The sequence below is a fragment of the Merops nubicus genome, unplaced genomic scaffold (genome assembly GCF_000691845.1).
Source record: "Merops nubicus isolate BGI_N331 unplaced genomic scaffold, ASM69184v1 scaffold1018, whole genome shotgun sequence".
In the NCBI taxonomy this organism is placed as follows: domain Eukaryota; kingdom Metazoa; phylum Chordata; class Aves; order Coraciiformes; family Meropidae; genus Merops; species Merops nubicus.
In genome coordinates, this window is record NW_008627509.1 from 83,847 (window position 1) to 102,989 (window position 19,143).

Sequence of the window (19,143 nt, forward strand, 5' to 3'; positions counted from 1 at the left end):
AAAAAATAAGCTTTCCCTTAAATGTGTAGTTCTATAGTTAAAAGACAGACATAATACTGTTATTTTTCTCCTAATGAAATCATAAAAACTGGTCTATTATGAAGCATCACTCATTCCTAATCTAGACATAATTAAAAATAATCCCTAATTTAGGAGGAAAAAAAAAAAAAACAAAGATGATTGGCTAAGAGAAAAATTAAGCAAACTTAGAATTAGTGAAGTGGAAAAGAGAACCAGGTCTGTCAGCAAAAAGATCATTTAATCATCTCCCAAATAGGAACAGTGGCTCACTAATACGTATTAGCTCTGTTTCAACAACTGGGAAATACTTTGTAAAGTGGTCCCCAAAGAGAGAAATTTGGACTGCTGGTGGAAAACAGTCACTCTGTCTCAAAATGGTCTTTGGTCAGTGACGGTATGAATTTGCCTGTTTCTTTACAAATTATTCATTGGCCAAACCTCTTGGTAGGTTGGCATTTTATTTCATCTTCAAGGGACAAAACCAAATCAGTCCTGTAACTGAAGTTTTTATTCCATAAATAAAATATTATATTCCATATTACAGCTGGATTGGGGTTTTTATGTTGGTTTTTTTTGTTGTTTTTTTTGTATTCAATATTACAGCTGGGTTTATTTTCTGCTTAGATTGTGCTACTGATAATTTTGACTAGACCTAGAAACTGAAATAATCAAATTAGAGAATTTGCTCTGGGGGTATGAAATGGATATGGCTAATAAATGTAAAATGAAGGAACATTTGAATGTACTGATGGATAAGCCTCTAGATAATTAAGCTAACCTCTCTAGGCAAGACAGGTCTGTGTTATGTACGTTCCTCCACACGTTAATGCAGTAAGAAAGACAAAATGTCTTGCTGTGTAGCTTCTGCTTTATATTCTAAACGTCAGAGATCTTACAGTGTTAAGATGAATGTGCAAGGAGGTTAGCCTAAACTTTGCCATGGCTTACAGTAACCTCACTGAAAAAATGAGAAGTGAATTAAGTAGGGTGTCTGACATTTATCTCCTCTATCCTCTCTAGGGGTAGGAATGGAATTAATGCAGGAAACTCAAAAAGCCAATGCCATTTCAAAATGTTTTTGCTGGGTGACAGTGTGAATCTTTTCCAAGTGTAGTACAAGATCCATGACACCCATGTGACCTGGGAAGCAGTGCTCCCAGCACATGGCACTAGCTACAGCAGCACTCTCCTCTTAATAAATGCTGCCTTATTCAGACATGTCACTTCTCTATATTATGTTTATTTAACAGTAATTCCAGTGTGTGAGGAGTATAACTAGTTTTCTTTCCATATGGCATTTCATATGGACAGTTATATTTTTTGCTGAGAAGTGTTTATTATTTATCTACAGAAATATGACTTAAATGAAAACATAGTTTATTGTAGTTAAGGACCAACTGAAAAGAAATTCTATGAATCCTATGCCTCATTAGCTAGTCCTTCAAATGCAGTGCCCTGCAATGCATTTCTTGATATCTGGAGATTTCTTTGGATTCATATTCTATCAAAAATTGCTATTTTTGTTAAAATGTAGCTGTGAGTATAATAAAAATCAATAGTGCAAGACAGCAATCTAAGTGAAAATGCTTAATATCTTAATTTCTAAGGGCTTATTTTTAAATGTATGATCGTATAGTGCGAGATAAGAGAGAAAGAAGCTGGAAGAGTTGTTTCTGGATGTGATTATGTCAAACTACTTTGTAGGCAGTTTGTATCTGTGTGCATGCTAAATTAAGAAAATAGTGGTAGCCCATGAATTATGAGGTTTTAAACATTTTAATTTTGTAAGGTGGTCACATCTATAATTTTGGTTTCCTTTGTGACTCAAATAGATGACAGCATGTACAAAAATCTGTATGTATGCTGATGGGTGGTTATTATAAATTCTGAATAAATAAATATTGTCTTTAATGGATATCTTGAAGAAAACCCACATTTAAACTCTAGGTAGTGTATATGTAATTTAATATGTATATTCAAATTTAATTTTTTGTCCTTACAAGCATTATACATTATTTGTTGACACGAACCTTAGGCTTCATGAGGAATTAGTTCAAAGGAGTAATTTTTCTTTTCCTTCAAGGGTGTGCCAATTTTTCTGATATAAACAGAAAAGGTTTCTCTCTTTCTAGCTCAGTGAAGCACTGCTCCTCCAAAATTTCACAATTGTTTGTAGAACAAGTGTGTGTCATTCATGCTTCAATCTACTATATTATACTGCTGGCTTGGGGCATGGGAACCGAGTCATTAATTTTCAACGTTATAAAGATTCTATGCAAAGACACATCTTGTCTGACTCAAAAAAAAAAAGGAGATAATTAGGCGTTTAGTTGCTTTTTGTGATTTGGCTACTACTATGGTTTCACTATATCACTGTGATCCAGGGGAAAAAAAAAAAAAACCTTGATGTCAAATTCATTTGTTTTTTAGTAAGTCAGTAACCCACTAGTTACCTTCACCTAGCACAAAGTCAAAAGAGGGTTTATATTTGCATTTTTTAAGGCAGCAAAGCTTAGGAGTAGGCCACAGGTTCCAAGCAGAAGGAGGAGTAACTTTTAATTCAGTCATTTATTCATTAAAAGCATTAATACAGAAAAAAAGGAGAAACTTATGGCAATGTATATATTGTACTTCTGCCACTCCTGCCCCTTCGTTGAGTCTGCTGGTGGTGCTAGATAACTTCTTTTTAAAGGACAGTGAGCAATTTTCTTATTCCTACTGTTCATAACTCCTTTCTGTTTAGAATTGATTTCCCAGTTTGTTCTCTCCATTGAAAGGTATCAGCCAGGGAGAACCTGGATTTGAATTTAGCTTAGGTCATGAGAGATCCCAAAGAGGATTTTTTTCTTACAGTGGAAGTAAGAAATGCAGAAGGAGACTGGTCTTTGATAGTGTATGAATCCAGCTCTTCCATAAAGGAAAGTCATTCCCCTGCCCTCTAGTACTGCATGTATTTATAAATCAGTTCACAAGTAAGCTGCAAGTGGGCTTTTGATCACTGATGTGCATAAATTACAGCTGCCTCTTCTGAAGGGCTGGGGTTTAAATCCCCAGCCCCAAATAAAGGCTGGCGTATGGATGATGTCCACACCCAGCCAAGAAAGGCCCTCCTGATGGTTTTCACCCAGGGTCTGGCCAGCCTTGGGTGGGAACTGATGAGGAGATCCCCACCAGGTGTCCCCCCCTGCCACACTAATTTGGAGGTGGGGCAAGAAGCCACCTCTGTAAGATCTGACTCTGCTTGCAGTGGGGTTGGAAAGTCTGTTTATTGGAAAGTCTGTTTATGCAGTGTATGTGCTGTGTGGGGTTCTGGCTATTGGAGAGGTTCCCTGACTCTTCATGACAAGTGGGATTCCCAGGATAGTGGAGCAAGATCATGAGTCTCTCTCTGGGAAAATACTATATAATTGAACTGATCATCTGGCTGATTCCATCTCCCATGGCATGGTTCCTTGGCCAGCTTGCTCCTTTCTTTACATCCTTTGCAGTGGGTGAGTGCATTGACTTGTTCCTCCTCTGGTTGTCTGGCACTTTGGATCTCTGGGGTGTGATGTGGGAGTGGAGGGAGGAGTTTGGCTGCTGTTCTACCTGTTATTTGATAATATCATTCTATGTTGGGCAAGTGGTCAGCAGAAGAGTCTTCGGATACTGTTTTTCACTGTAGTCATTACCTCTGAGTTACAAACCTAAATCCTCACCTTTCCATGCAGTTCTTGCTTTATACGATTCAAAATATTAAACATTCTTTATACTTTCATGATGAGTTGTTTACCCTTAAATAAGGATGAAAGATTTGAGATAAAACTATCTTTCATCAGTGAATCTCCAGCTAACATGGCCTTAGGCTGTCATTCAGCAGAGTTCTTGAAGTTTCAAATTATTTCATCTTGCTATGTTCTGTAAGATTGCATTCATCAAGACTTATTCTGGTTTTCTTGGAGGAAAATGACACATAATTTAAGTTAGATCTGTTTGCTGTTTTCCTAGTTCATCAAAGGACATAGTTTTGCTGTGCTGAATCTTAGAACTGTTCCACTGAAATGAAAATAAATCCTTTTAATGACAGTTGCGATTCTGAGTTTCAGCTTTAAGCAGATTGCTTCTTTTCAGGTAACCATGTGTCTCTTTCTCAAGGTCATGTTGGTAGAGGTATCAGTGGTGTATATTGAAAACCAGGAATCCAAAATGGCATGAATTAGATACAGTTTTATTTTAGGAGACTGATATTTACAGGAGGTTTTGCTTGGCTGGAAAGCATCTATTTTCATAGGCATTTAAACAATATCTGTCTTCATAAAATATTTTCCGATTAAAATAATATTCATATATATCAAAGGTAGGGATCCATTTCACACTGAGAATAAAAGATACAAGTGTGAAATAAGAGTAAGAAATGTAAAGAATTCATAATGAGAAAGAATCCCATTTGGGTTTAACTTCTCTAAATATGGAATTTGAAAAAGACATTTCTTGTCAGAGTTCCTTAGATACTAACTCTAGATTATATAACTTTTTCTTTAAATTGCAGTAGTACCACATTAAAATCCATCAAGAATAAAGCAGGAGACACGGAGAATCATTTCTAGCTAATACTTTGTTCTGCCTGAGAGTAAAGTTTTATGCAACTGAAAATCAAGTAGAACACATACTGCGTTGTTAGGATCTTACAGGTGACTTCCCTCAGAAGTTATCTGTAATTCCTTCGAATGAGCTTCTTCTCATTTCCAATGTCATAAAACCTACTTGTTAACTCTAAATAGTAGCAAGGACTCAAATTTTTACATCACTAGTGTTAGGGTTTGGGGGGAATGCTGTGTTTCTTGGGCAATGGAAGCACAGGAAGAAAGAAAGAGAGAAAATACTCTTTCAGGAGGCTTGTTGGTTTGAAACTGGTTTACAGAACCATGCAGGAAAGGCTTCCTAGAGTCTTTGCAGCATCAGGAGGGGTCAACTCCAACACTGACCTCCATGCTTAGCCAAAATGGGACAATGTTTAATAAATCTGAATGGGCACAGCTGGAAGTCTTGCTTTAGTCAGACATGTTTCCAGTTTCCCTTTCTTCCTTTCACTGGCTAGAGACTTCATAGTCCACTAATCATTGTCTCTGCCTACTGATTTAGTGCAGAAGCTATTCAAAGGCTGGAGTGAAAGATGTGTAAGAGCAATAAAGCATATTGTGTCAATGATGCATGTTATTTCTTCCATGTATTGAAACTAGTCCTTATCACCTTGATTTTGTATAGGAAAATAATGCTTTTAGATTTATGTACCTTATCTAACCTTATTTCTGATCTTCAAGTAGGAAGATATTGGGCCAAGTGCTGTTGTCAGTGACGTAGACAGTGGCATTGAGTGCACCCTCAGCAAGTTTGTGGATGGCAACAAGCTGTGTGGTGCAGTCAACATGCTGGAGAGAAGGGATGCTATCAGAGGGACCTTGACAGGCTCGAGAGGTGGCCCCATTCAAACCTCAGGGTCAACAAGGCAAATTGCAAAGGCCTGTTTCTGGCTCTGAGCAATCCCAAGCACAAATACAGGCCGGGCAGAGTATGGATTGAGAGCAGCCCTGAGGAAAAAGGCTTGGGGGTGCTGGTTGAAGAAAAGCTCAGTGAGAGCCAACAATGTGTGAGTGCAGCGCAGAAAGCCCCAACCTTATCCTGGGGTGCATCAAAAGCAGCATGGCCAGCAGGTGGAGGGAGGTGGTTCTCCCACTCTACTGCACTCTCATGAGACCCCAGCTGGTATATGTGTTCAGCTCTGCCACCCCCAACATAAGCAAGGCATGAACCTGCTTGATCAAGTCCAGAGGAGGGCCGCAAAGATGGTCTGAGGGCTGCAACCCAACTCCTACAATGGCAGGCTGAGAGCTGGCATTGGTCAGCCTGGAGAGGAGAAGGCTCTGGGGGTCCTTATAGCAGCCTTCCAGTACCTAAATGTGGCCTACAAGAAAGCTGGGGAAGGACTTTTTATAAGGGCATGCAGTGACAGGACAAGGTCTAATGGTTTCAAAGCAGAAAGATGGTAGATTTAAATCAGATATTAGGATGAAGCTCTTCACTGTGAGGGCAGTGAGACACTGGAACAGGTTGCCCAGGGAAGCTGTGGATGCTCCATCACTGAAGGTGTCCAAAGCCAGGTTGGACAGGGCTTTGATCAACGTGGTTGAGTAGGATATGGTGTCCTTGCCCATGGCAGGGGGGTTGGAACTAGATGATTTTTAAGATCCCTTCTAACCCAAACCATTCTATGATACTAAGATTTATTAATAGTTCAAAGATAGACTGAACTTTTTACTATATTAAAAAAAAAGTGAACTGAACCATAGGATTTGTGCTGGTTTATTTGGGTGTGGATCCCCTTCTAGACTGTAACTTAAACTTGACAGTGGGACAGAAGCATAGTCCCCATGCATTTAAGAAAAGACCCTGTATCTTTTCCAACAGGAATTAAAGTATTGTGGAAGTAGACTACTATGAATCTTGAAACCAGAAAAATGCTATTACTGACTGCTGATCATGGAGTAGCTGCATCAGTTGATGTGATATTGTCCTCTGTGTGTCGTGTTACTGGTGACAGACCCTTTTTGGACACTTGACTGATGGTGTTTATGTCGTTCCCACAGCAGACAAGCTGCCTGAGGTTATTTTACTTTCATGCCATTGTCATTTAACATTAATAAGTGTTGAAACAAGTACAGATTGACAGTCCTGGAGCACGCTAATTCCCATGCCAGATTCTTGTAACTGGCCCATTAGTTTCAGACACAGTGTAAATGTTTCGTCTATGTTCAGGTAGGCTTCATAATTCCTACTTTGCACTTGAAAGAAAGTTTGCATCGAAAGTGAAAGTTTGCATGGAAAGTGAGTGTTTCCTAGGGATGTTTTTGAGTAGTGATGCTCTCTGAGGTTACTGTTGGTCTGTTGGACATACAATGCTTGATAAACATTGCTCCTGTAATGAGTCACTAGTCCCCAGCGTGAAGTAGAATACATGATCCGTAAGGATGCCTATAAGTCTTCCCTCAAGGATGAATTTAGCCACTAAACACCATTTTCTTTACTCAGTGATATTCCCTTTTTTTTTTTTTTAATAGTAGAAATTGCCATCTACCTAAAGGGGGAAGGAAAAAACAAACCAACCAACCAAATGTCCTATAGATAGATAGTAGTAGTATCGAGCAAAGGAAATCATTTTCATGTAGACTATTTTTCTTCATTTTCTCCTACAGTCTTCATTTTTTTTATCCTAGTCAGGTAAGTTCTGTTTCTGTATGAAGACTACATTCTCAAGCAGCATTTCAGGTGGGACATTTCATTTCTTATCACTTTAACTTTAGTTAGGGACTTCTAGAGAGCATTATGAGGTGTCTCTTTTAGGGTTTCAGTGAAGACTGATCTTTAATTGCAATTTTACACTGGAAAGGAGAAGCAGCTAAGGTCTATTTTAGGGAAATAGTTTAATGGACAGTAAATCAGTATGATAAATCTTTTTAAATACTATTATTACTTTCAAAAGCGTTCACTTAACATTGCACACGTTTACATTCTAGACAGAATATTAGACAGTCTAGTAGCTGAGTGCAGGTTATTCAAGCTGACACTTTTGATCAGACTTGCAGAAAAGAAGAGGTATTGTCAGGAAAATGTCAGTTTTCATATACCTCAAAAACTACAGGGATTCACAGCTGGCTATCTGCAAACACAGGTACATGTACAGATTAAAATTATCAGAACCCTGTTTGTGATCTATCTTGTAGCATCTCCAGATACAAGTAGATGATTTTTGGCAGAAATATCAGATTTATTATAAGTAAAAAAAAAAATTTGGTAATTATTGCAGTTAACTGTGCTATCCTTATACCAACACAAATTGCAAATAGCAAATGATGAGAAAGTCAGTTTTTTGTGTAATACTTAGACTTTATATACCCTTAGTTACAAAAGTGCATCAGCAAAGTATGCTACGAGTTAAAGTTACAGAATAATATATATTCTTATTCTTAAATTATTCATTTTGATTGACTCCTGTGTTATTCAATGTATCAGTAAGCAAAAAAAGTTCAAATTGTACACAAAAAGGTACGTCATTAAATTGGTAGTATATTCAGAAATATCCACACATTTTAATAGCTGGAAATAGTTAAAAATTAAGGGCCTTACTGTATAAAAGAAAAAAAAAATGCTAAGACATTTTTGAGGAATTTGGCTCACCAACTTTGTTTTTCAAAGAACATTGTCAGTTTTCCTTGAAAATATTTTGTCATAGCCTGTATGTAAAGCATTTTCAGTAAATTAATAACATTTCACAGTATATATGGTTTTCCTTCATGACTTTTCATTTTCCTTTCTGGTTCAGTGGCTTATACTTTTGCAATAATGGAACACTGTACTCTTGGTGAAAGATTCAAAAGTCACAGTTCAAGAAAAATCTTTTAAAATTTCCTTAGAGGTAGTATTAAACACAAGCAAAAAATTCTATATGAGTCCCATATCTCATAAGATATCTTCAAATGTAATTGGTTAATAAAAAAAATAATTTTAATAGCCAAATTGCTTTCAGAGTTGCAACCTACTATCTCTGTTACTATCTAATTGAAAGCAAGTTTTAGTCTGTATATAGACTAATTTTCCGTTCTTTTACACTAAATAGGACGTGTCCCCTTCATTGCTTCCTATCTAACAAAAAATTGGCTAATTCAGGCATAACCAATGATAATCAGTGATATATGTTATTACACAAAATAAGCACTATCCCCATGTTGCTCTGAGGAGAGATAAGAAATAGCCACATTGCTTTGCATTCATATCTGTGTTTGAGCGTGTGATGTGCTCTGGTAAAAGTGTCCTAAGTAATGGAGGCACTGTTAAATAACATATTTAAAATATTTATAAAATTTAAAAATGTTTAAATTATCAAAGAATGATCTATACCCTGATAAAGTTTAGATGTTTTTAGGGTGGTATTGATTTTGATAAGAAATAGGCAGGCAATAGTTTTACTTGCTAAAGAAAAAAAATAAAGTTGCTGCATGCCTTGTATGAGGCACAGTATAATAGCACAGCAGTCCTATGGGAATTCTATCATATTTTTTCCCATTAAGTTCCTTAATTAGTCTGGGTGATTTTTAGAAGAGATAAATTGGCACATGTGGCTTTTCTGCATCATCTGTCTTTCTTAGCAGAGAATATCTGGTCTAAGTCCTACTAATCCGAATAGGAAAGATTGCCCAGTTTCAGAATAAGAACATTCAGTGGGATTTGGTGGTCTTATAGAAGTTTAGAGGGAAGAAGAGTCAAAACAATTTGTGCACAAAATACAAATGTTTCAAAAATGGAGAAACTAACATTTTAGGTTTAAACAGTTTGACTTCAGGGAAAGCTCAAAAAGGAAGTGAGGTTTTTTGATTTGCACAAGGATAACGTTTGTTATTCCCCTCTAATATTGTATGAGTGTTATTTCCAAATTAAATCCTTGGTCACTTCAGTTGATGTGGGCTGTATGAGAAAGGGAGGAGACACACTTCTTCATCATTATTTTTAAGCTTTAAGAGTTGCATATAAATTGAGCCGTTTTTAGAACAAATACAAGAATTTGCTGCTGCTAGTGGTGGAAGGCATCTCCTGGAATGGTGGACACAGCCTTGCAGAGCTGGAGATGACATTACTTGGGGATACTGTCCTGGTTTTGCTGGGATCACATCCTGGGGCAGCCATGGTGTGCTGGCCATTAGCAGTTTGGAGTCAGACAGGGAGCTGACCTGAGCTGGCCACGGGTGTATCCCAGACCACAGACATCATGCTTGGTTTGCTAGGGAAGGAGGATCTCCTGCTTGGGCTCCTCCTGGCCCTGCCCCTGAGGACTACCTTCCAGTTTATTGTGCCCACGGTACCGCTGCTGGGCTGAGTATAACTTGGATTATTTTATGCTGCCATTGGTACCAATTTTGCTGTTTTGTTAGATCTGTTTTCATTTCAACTCACAAATCTCCTTGCCTTTTCCAGATCACTCTTCTTGGCTGGGGAGGGGACATCAGGTGATAAAGCAACTGCCGTGATTTAGCCCTGGATATAGGCTAAACGTGGACAGGGACAAAAGCTGTACTGAGCAGGTGTGGTCACCTTTTTGGGGGGGTTATCTCAGGCTAGCAGCGTTAAACGAAGCTGGCAATTTGTTCTGGTTGATGGCAGGGTCCTGTAGGGTTGTGCAATGTGAACATAAGAGGGAAATGTGAAAGAATGTGAAGTTATCATGGTTCAGAAGATGTCTGGTATGTTCCACGCACAAAACATTTCTTGTGGTAGGAGTGTGAAAACAATCTTGCCTCTAGCCCTGGAGATCTAGACAGTGAAATGAGATATATCTGTATCTCTGCCCCACCACCCTGTAGAGTACGTTGTGTAGCATGAACTGGTTTAATCCATAAGTAGCAGCAGAGCCTGCTCACTGTTACAAATTTGTATTAATAATACCGTTTGCCAATATTATTTCATTGTCATTATTGTATCAACAAACCTTTTTATCATCCTGTGCTGCTACCTATTGGCAATACAAAACTTCAGTGGCTGGAGCAGTCAAAGCACCAGTTTAATCACCTGGGAACTGAAGCATTTAATCACCTGGTAACTGAATCAGGAATGACATATAACCTCAGGCATGACCTAGAAGCTCAGTTAAGCTGCAGGAAAATGTTGCATTTAAAAAGTGTGTGTTTTCAGATTACCAGTTTACAGATTTCATAGAATCACAGTGTGCTTTGGGTTGGAAGGGACCTTTAAGGTCATCTAGCCCAGCCCCCTGCACTGAGCAGGGTGCAACTAGAGCAAGCTGCTCAGAGGCTTGTCCTTCCTGACTTCAAATGTTTCCAGCAATGGGGTATCTACCACCTCTCTGGGCAACCTGGGCCAGTGTTTCACCACCCTGAACATAAAAAATTTGTTCCCAGTAATATTTCTTATGCAATAAACAGTGCCTAATTAAGGTTTCATATTTCCTTGTGTTTTATCTCACCTCATCACATTTCATAATGGATTTTATAAATGAATAACAGTAAAAATGAAAAAGCAAGTATGTGGATTTTATTTATAGCTGTGAAAGCATGCTTTACAGTTTGACATTCGGTGCAAGAATTCAGTAATCTTAGAAAGAAACAAAAATTTTCAATGACAGCTATCTGTTACAAGTAAAAACCTCAGCATTTACCGTCAATAAATCTAATCTACATGCATTAAAGAGAAGAATTTTGCTGACAGTTTTTTATGACTTTTTTCCACTGTAATATTTCATCTGTTTCAATATATGCATATAAAGAAGTATCAGTGGTAACTCTGTTTTGTGACATGGTATCTGTCATTCTTAAAGATTTCTATTGTGACTGATGCATTTATGTACTATAGATTATTATAAATATATTCTTAATGCATAATATTTAATTTGTTATCTAGAAGCACAAAGTATTCTGTAGACCTTATACAAAAGAATGGTGAACTGCTTTCTAGATGCACATGACAAAAGGAGAAATATGGCTTTGAAAGGCAATTCACCTGGTTCTAAAGAAGATTTCACATGTCTGTCAAGGAAAAGGTTGAAGGCAATCCCTTGCAAGTAAGCAATAGCTATCAGGATGCATTAGGTAAAACTAACTCATGCAGTACCCTCATACCCTTGACCTTCCAAACACATTTGTAGATAATGTTGATGCTTCTGACAGCAGACACAAATCCTCACAGTTCAGTGGGAAGATATTTCAGTTCTGCATTGAAACTCTATTTTCTGTAGTGTTAAGTCAATCGTTTTTGTAAGATACAGGTTTTGAGTTACACAGCAGTACAATGCACGTTATCTCTTACACGTTGCAAAATGTAGCCATGATCCTACAATGCTCACAGGAAGATAAGTTTCTTCTGTGTGGCAGTTGTAGAATGGTCTAATCTGGGTCTAATCATCAATGTCTGGCAGTGAAGCAGCACCTTAAATTAAATTGCCAGAGTCAACGACTCTGAAAGGGGGTTTCTGGATCCAAACTTTTGAGATCTAGATGTGGCTGTAATAGAAACGGGCAAGTGGACTGAGGAGACAAAACCACAGACACTCAAAAGAAACAGCCTCCTAGAACAATGCTTTATTTCCCAAAAAGTTTACTGGAAATGTGCTGTGAGGACACATATAAATAGAACTTGTTACTTTTACATCAGAGTCCTGTTTTGAATATATATTGATGTTAAGCTGGATTTGTGGAAATGCCAATGTGTTTTCCTTTCTCCTCAGATGTTGGCAAAATCAGAAAGGTTAGTTTAGTGTTTGTTTACCATCATCTCTTTCTGCATTTCCAGAATGTACCCTTTCAGTCTGGGTGCAGGCAGAATGAAAGAAAGTAATAAAATGCAGATGTTGTAAAAATATGTAAAATGTTATTTCCTGACCACACTCCAGGAAAAATTACAGGCTTTATATAGAGCTATGCATTCTGTCAGTATATTTATTGTTCTGTGATATGATTTAGGCAGAGAAGAAATTGTGAGAGGGGAGGAAACATGGGAGAGCTGGAATAGATTTGCTCTGTCACCTTTGTGCTGTCGGCCTTTCAGCACTGGTTTATCTGTAGCTGGAAGCAGATGTTGGGCGACTCAGTGGAAACCCTCCTGGGGGGAGGCTTGACTTACCCCTGTGCCTGTGCACTGCCCCCCACACCCCCACATGGCATCATCGCCCTGGCATGCAGCACACTGCATGGGAAGGTGTGATGTATAGGGCACGGCTCTGGTTCAACAGACTTCACAAATAGACAAGGAAATGGCAAAGGCTGAAGGAGAGGAAGAGAAAACGAGAGAAATTTCTTCAGGCGTGAGCAGAAGATGGATTTTGGAGACAGACTTTTAAACAAATTAACCTCATTCTTTTTAAAACCCCTAAGTTTTTACGGCTGTCCAGAGGTAGTCCTGTTTTCTCCTTACTTCCATCAGGTAGGCTGTATCTGTTGAAGACTTATGGAACAGTATGCTGTTACCTCAATATTTTCTTCTCATACATAGATACAAAGTCAAATGTCATCTGGCTGTTACTGACAGAATGTTCTGTCTCTTGCTGCCAGCAGCTGAGGGTGTTATGAGAGGATCAGCTTTGGGCATCTGTGTCCTGACACAAAGGCTGTAAAAAATAAGGAAGGATTAAGGGAAGCCCCTTTGCTTATAGTTCTGTCCCCCAAATTTTTTGTGCCCCCTTGACAACAACCATATCTGGCTCTCAAAAATCCCCAAACAAGGTGTCATTTGAGCTGTCTGTCCAGGAACTCGGTCAGCTGACAGCCAGAATATCTCGGGAACAATCCATTCCTCAATTATTCATGGTCCTGAACAAAGGAGGGTATCTGAGGGTTCTTAGAGACCTGGAATTGCATACCTGTCTCCTTTTCTTGTCCAGCAAATGCTTCTGTCACTTGAGATCTATGCCTAACCAGTGGAGGGTTTGAAGACTGTACCAATCAGGCATGGAAAGAATTTTCTTGCATATAAATTATCACTAATTACAATGAGTCATCATCATTAGGTCCTTCAGGGCTTGCATACAGTGTTTTTTTAATCTATCCAAATTTCAGCACTACATTGGAGAGATTGTCACAAAAGAATTTTCCAGATGTCCATAAAAATAGGAATGAAAAAACTGTGGCAGTTTAATAGAGACATTGCTAGATAACTGAAATCACCTGCTCCTAAAGATGATCAGACATAGACTGATAATTATTCCAACTAACTTGACAGGCAAACTCAGTTCGTGCAGCAAAGAAAAAAGTTTTGCATTTGAAGATCTTTTTATAACTTTTTTCCCTTTGCTCCTAGAAAAATGTTCTAGAACCTTTAAAGAAAATGCTTTGATAGTTCACAGTCACCTAAAGAACAGTAAAGAGTATTTCAGATATATCTAATATTTTTTCTAAATTGCATTTTTTTTTTTCCAAGAAGGCCTACTAGGAATATACTGTCTTGAAAACTCTGTAGTGCTTTCTCCCTTTCGTTAACTCCACTTCCTATTCCCAAATTTGAAAATGGAAGAGGCAGTCCTAATAGTGTAAACCCTCTGAGTGCTTCATAAACCAGGACAAAAATTCATGTGGAACTTCATGCTAGAAACATATTTTGTTATAGTCATGTTGTCATAAAGCTGGTTAGGAAGAAGGTATTGAGTTAACTTCATGCTTTTCTGAGTAAAATGTTAAGATGAACAATTCTTTTTTCTTTTTTTTTTTTTTTTTCAGAACTGGAGGCAGAGGAATGGTGCAAACACCTTTGTATGGAGTGTCTAGGAACCAGGCTTAATGATATAAGTCTTGGGGAGCCAGATTTGCTTGCTGCTGGAGTCCAGAGGGAACAGAATGGTAAGTGACTTTTTAATGTCTCCTAGATCGGTTCTTAGGTGATGTCCTATGTTATCTTTGCTCATGTTTGTTGTGTGATGATTTTTACTATTAGCTAGAAGTGTGTCATTAATAACTAAACATTTGGATGTGTTTTCAAGGCTTAATCCTATCTCTTCCTACAAATAAATGTGATTAAATTCCATGCCAAATAGCACATGTAGGAGTGACTTAATGTCTTCATTGCATTCACATTTTCCTGTCATGGGAAATGATGACTATGACCCTTCTGGTTCTGGAAACCATGGCCTCTGTGCAGAGGAATAAAACAACAGCTGTTACTACACTGACTCTAAAAGACAATGATGAACATACCAACACCATTTTGGACAACACCATTTTGGACTGAAAAACACATATTTGCTTTAAACTCATACCTGGTTTGAATAATGAAATCAATCAAGGTCATCTAAGTGTTGTCAAATACAGGTGAGAAGGGCAATGACAGATGCTGGTCAGCACTAAGCCTGAGCTTGTAAGTCTTCATCTGGAGGCTGTTTGGAACAGAACTTTAGATTAGATGTGCCCAGGAAGGATGCTAGTGGGTGGAATATACAATAACAGAAGCAAATCTGTGATTATCCTGTCATTTAATTCCTATTAATAAACATGAGGGCAACACAAACTGTGCTCATTTATTCCTCCCTAAATTACAACTCTCAATGATTATTACTGTCTTGATGCTTTTACAAGATCCAGTAGCTGTTAACAAAGTAATCAAACTGCCTCAATGGTCACAAAATACCAAGCCAACTATCATTACAAATAAAATTATGTAATTAAATTATAGAATGAGTAGCACAATATTGATTATATTGTATTAATTGCATCTAGTAACATAAAATATACAGAAAACTTTAGGGAATTTTGCTCAAAAATCAGGCATGTTCAAGTGCAATTTAAAAGCTCATGTTTGTGAAGTTGTTTGCCTGCTACAAGACACAGGATTTAATTTGTGATCTCAAACTACTTAAAAGGAGAGCTACTAATGTTGTAGGGAAGTGATAATGGCCAGACACTACTCAGAGCACCCTATCTGCTCTCTGCTCACTCTTTCTGCAGTGAATTCATGTACTGTCCAGCAGCTTTTGGACACAGATGATGAATGTTACCTTTCATCTTGTTCCTTCAAGAGATGCAGTCACACACACGTGATCTCCAGAAGTTGTAGATTAGTTCTGTTGAATGAACTAGTCTTGATTCAATTGCTTTACTCCAGAATTTAGCTGCAGTGCTACCAAACAGCATATCTGAACAGAATTAGCATCTTTATTGGTTTAAGTAAATAAATGAAAGGAAACAAAGAGGTAAACCATGGAGTTGTTGTACAAATTACATGAATAAGGATGCATGGAGGGTCTCATTAGCTATATCTTTTAAAGCAAGTGGCCGAATGTGTACTCCAATATTAGATAGCATGCTCTGCTATATCATTAGTTACAGTATCTCAGACAAGTAATTCTAACACCTATCCACTTCCTTCCCTCGTCCCCTTGATGCACAACTCTGCATTTTAATAAGCATGTTTGAAATTCAAAGTTGTCTTGTTCAGAAGCAAAGCAAATTCCATTTTGGGGGTCTTTTAACCAACTTGGAAAGAGGAGAGAGTACAGAGATTCTTAATATAAGTATGAAATCTAGCATTTTGTTCATTTAGCTGTGCTATAACAACCTGCAGTTGCACTTGAATTTCTTTAGTAGATTCCTTCAATAAAATCAGTTGAGTGTAACCATGACTTCAGTTTTTAACAGTTATCGTATTCTGCAAACTTGTCAGTGTCATTATCAACACCACAGTTTTATGGGAAAGATAACTAGTTGGAGGGTAGAATCATTTGGTGAGCTCTGATAAAAAATTCAAATTAAAAATTTATTTTCTTGCACATTTTCCCCATAGTGTAGAATTTAAAGGCATACGATCAAAAACTGTAATTTAAAATATAGTTAAAATTTTTTCAAAAATCTGCTGAGTTTTATTGACCTGAAATTAAAAAGGTCAAAGTTAATTTTCTGATTTGAAAGTCATGAAAGTGACTATAAGCATGAAATGTCTAAAATCTTACTCGTTATGGAAATGGCAGGTGTGTCACTCTCAGGGTCATTTTATCTTCTATGTTAAGTAACAATCATACACTGGTGTGGTACCTTTGAATGTCATCATTTCAGAACATATTGCAAGTATGTCAACTTCATAGAATACCTCTTGAGTTAGTTGAGGATTAATGTTTACTTGAAACGAAGATTCAGTTTGTAAAACCTGTAATACAGTCATAAAGACTTAGCATCTAGTTTCAAGCTGTTTCTGTTGCCTGAGCCATATGAGGACTGGCTTTCAGGTCACTTAAGATATCTCAGTATCTCAGCAAGATCACAGATTGCATTGTTATAAAGGCTACAGTTCCAGTGGGTTTTCAGTTACATATATTACATTTTAAGGGCTAGAAGCAAACCTGTTGATATATCTGTGCTATGACAGGGTGTTGATACCATTAATCCCAAAAGAACAGGTATATCTACCATTAATCTCGTTCCACTGTCTTTTTTTCAGATGATTACTTTGCCCCAAAGGTTTTCTGAAATGTTTGAAATTTGATAAAGATAATTCCTCAATCATAGAAGAGCTAGCTTAATAAGGAGGTTTTTGATGAACTGCTTTATATTTTTCCTGGCAATAATATTTTTAATACACAATGTTCTTCACCTGGCCAATTACTTGCCTAATCCTGTCCTTAAAGGACATTTGTATGATATATGCCATGTACTCGTAACAGTATCCACTGAAGGTATCAGGTAAATTTACTATCCCTTTTAAAATCAGAAAGCTTTGTGTTCTGTAGGCTTTTGTTTTGATCCCTGTATATGACCACTGCAGCCAGTACCTTCAGTTCCCAACATTTGTAATAATTTTCTTAGTTGTTATTGCATACATGCTACCTACATTTTTTTTATACCCAAAGACTCAAATTTCAGAAAATATTTGGCTAGGAAAAGATGTAAGTTTTCTATGATTTTTCCAATATCTCTGTTTATTCCATCTGAGCCTATTTATCATTCCACTCTCACTTTTCTTGTTCTTCTGAGATGAGCTTTTAACTTCAGAAGGGAAGACACCTCATTCTCTGTGACACAAATGCAACAATCTGCTTTGCAAAAGACTTTGTTCCAGAGGCTGACAAAAATGCTGCTTGGTGTGCAAATGTCACAGCTGAAAGGCCATACATTCATAAAGCACTTCTGTCATACGAGGATAAAAATTTACAGTAGTGCAGTGATCTGAAAGAGAGGGTCTGTTATAGTTCTGAGTTGTTTGGTAAGTGCCAGTGAGATCTGTTTTATTGTAGTTGCACCGTTGCTTGACCCTCCAGCACGGAGCAATTCTGCAGTGGTGATAGCTAAAAAAGCCAGACTATAGATCTGCTCTGCTTATAGCTGAGACCTCTGGCTATCCAGTCTTGTAGGGAGAGTAGAGAAGACATCTAATCAATTCTTGTGCCTGGCACATCGGTAACAGAAAGCTTCTCACTGGATTTCTTCTCTGTTATTACTTTCAAGAAGGATTACCACAAGTCTTACTGTGTAAACTCTGCTGCAGAAAATGACCCTTAGGTGGGTTTCTTTTTACATTTAAGGCTCACAGCTAATGGCTGCTTAGTTTGCAATGATGCACAGATTGAAATAAAAGTGAGATTTGGAATGAAGCTTCTGTTACTCTCCAAGCATTTTACCTTCTCTCTCCTGCAAATTTAAATTATTTGTTTGTGTTCTTCAGCTCTGTAGCAGTAACCCTATCTCTGTTTAAATTTCTTTTCACACCAAACATGGTCTCTTACTGTGTATGAATGTCCATTTTGACTATTAGATAAAGAATGAAAATGTAGTAAGTTGAAAGCAGGAAAGGCAATATGATCCTATTCAGATAACAAATTCAGTATTATAGCAGTGGAGTTATATATACAATGATAATACAATAATCATAGAATAATTTTGGTTGGAAAAGACCTTTAAGATCTTTGAGTCCAAATACTAACTTAATACTGCCAACCCCAATACTAACCCATGTCCCTGAGCACCTGCTCTACATGTCTTTTAAATGCCTCCAGGGATGGTGATTCAATCACTTCCTGGGCAGCCTCTTCCAGGGCTTGACAACCCTTTCTATGAAGAAATCTTCCCTAATGTTTGACCTAAAACTCCCTGGTCAACTTGAGGCCATTTTCTCTTGTCCTATAACTTGTTACCTGGGAGAAGAGACTGACCCCCCCACCTCACTCCAACCTCCTTTCAGATAGGTGAAGAGAGTGAGAAGTTCTCCCCTCAGTCTTCTTTTCTTCAGGCTAAACAACCCCAGGTCTCTCAGCTTCCCCTCACAAGACTTGTTCTCTAGACCCTTCGCCAGCTTTGTTGCCCTTCTTTGGACACACTCCAGAATCTCAGTGGTTTTCTTGTAGTGAGTGGTCCAAAACTGAACCCAGTATTCAAGGTACAGCCTCACCAGTGCTGAGTCCAGGGGCACAATCACTTCCCTAGTCCTGCTGGCCACACTATTTCTGACACAAGCCAGGATGCTGGTGGCCTTCTTGGCCACCTGGGCACACTGCTGGCTCTTGTTAGGGTGGCTGTGGATCAACACCCCCAGGTCCCTTTCTGCCAGGCAGCTTTCCAACATGGGGTTGTGCCCAAGTGCACAACCTGGCACTTGGTCATGTTGAACCTC

The 19,143-nt window shown here is 38.0% G+C and overlaps 1 protein-coding gene across 1 annotated transcript in view; it reads left to right on the forward strand.

The window, feature by feature from the left end:
* Positions 1 to 19,143, forward strand: part of DOK6 (docking protein 6) — a gene marked incomplete at both ends in the record, with an annotated part of 66,109 nt that overhangs the window by 41,616 nt on the left and 5,350 nt on the right. The window contains one exon of the mRNA XM_008946315.1: positions 14,271 to 14,390. Coding sequence (XP_008944563.1) covers positions 14,271 to 14,390 — 120 coding nt within the window. The remainder of the gene's footprint in view (positions 1 to 14,270; positions 14,391 to 19,143) is intronic.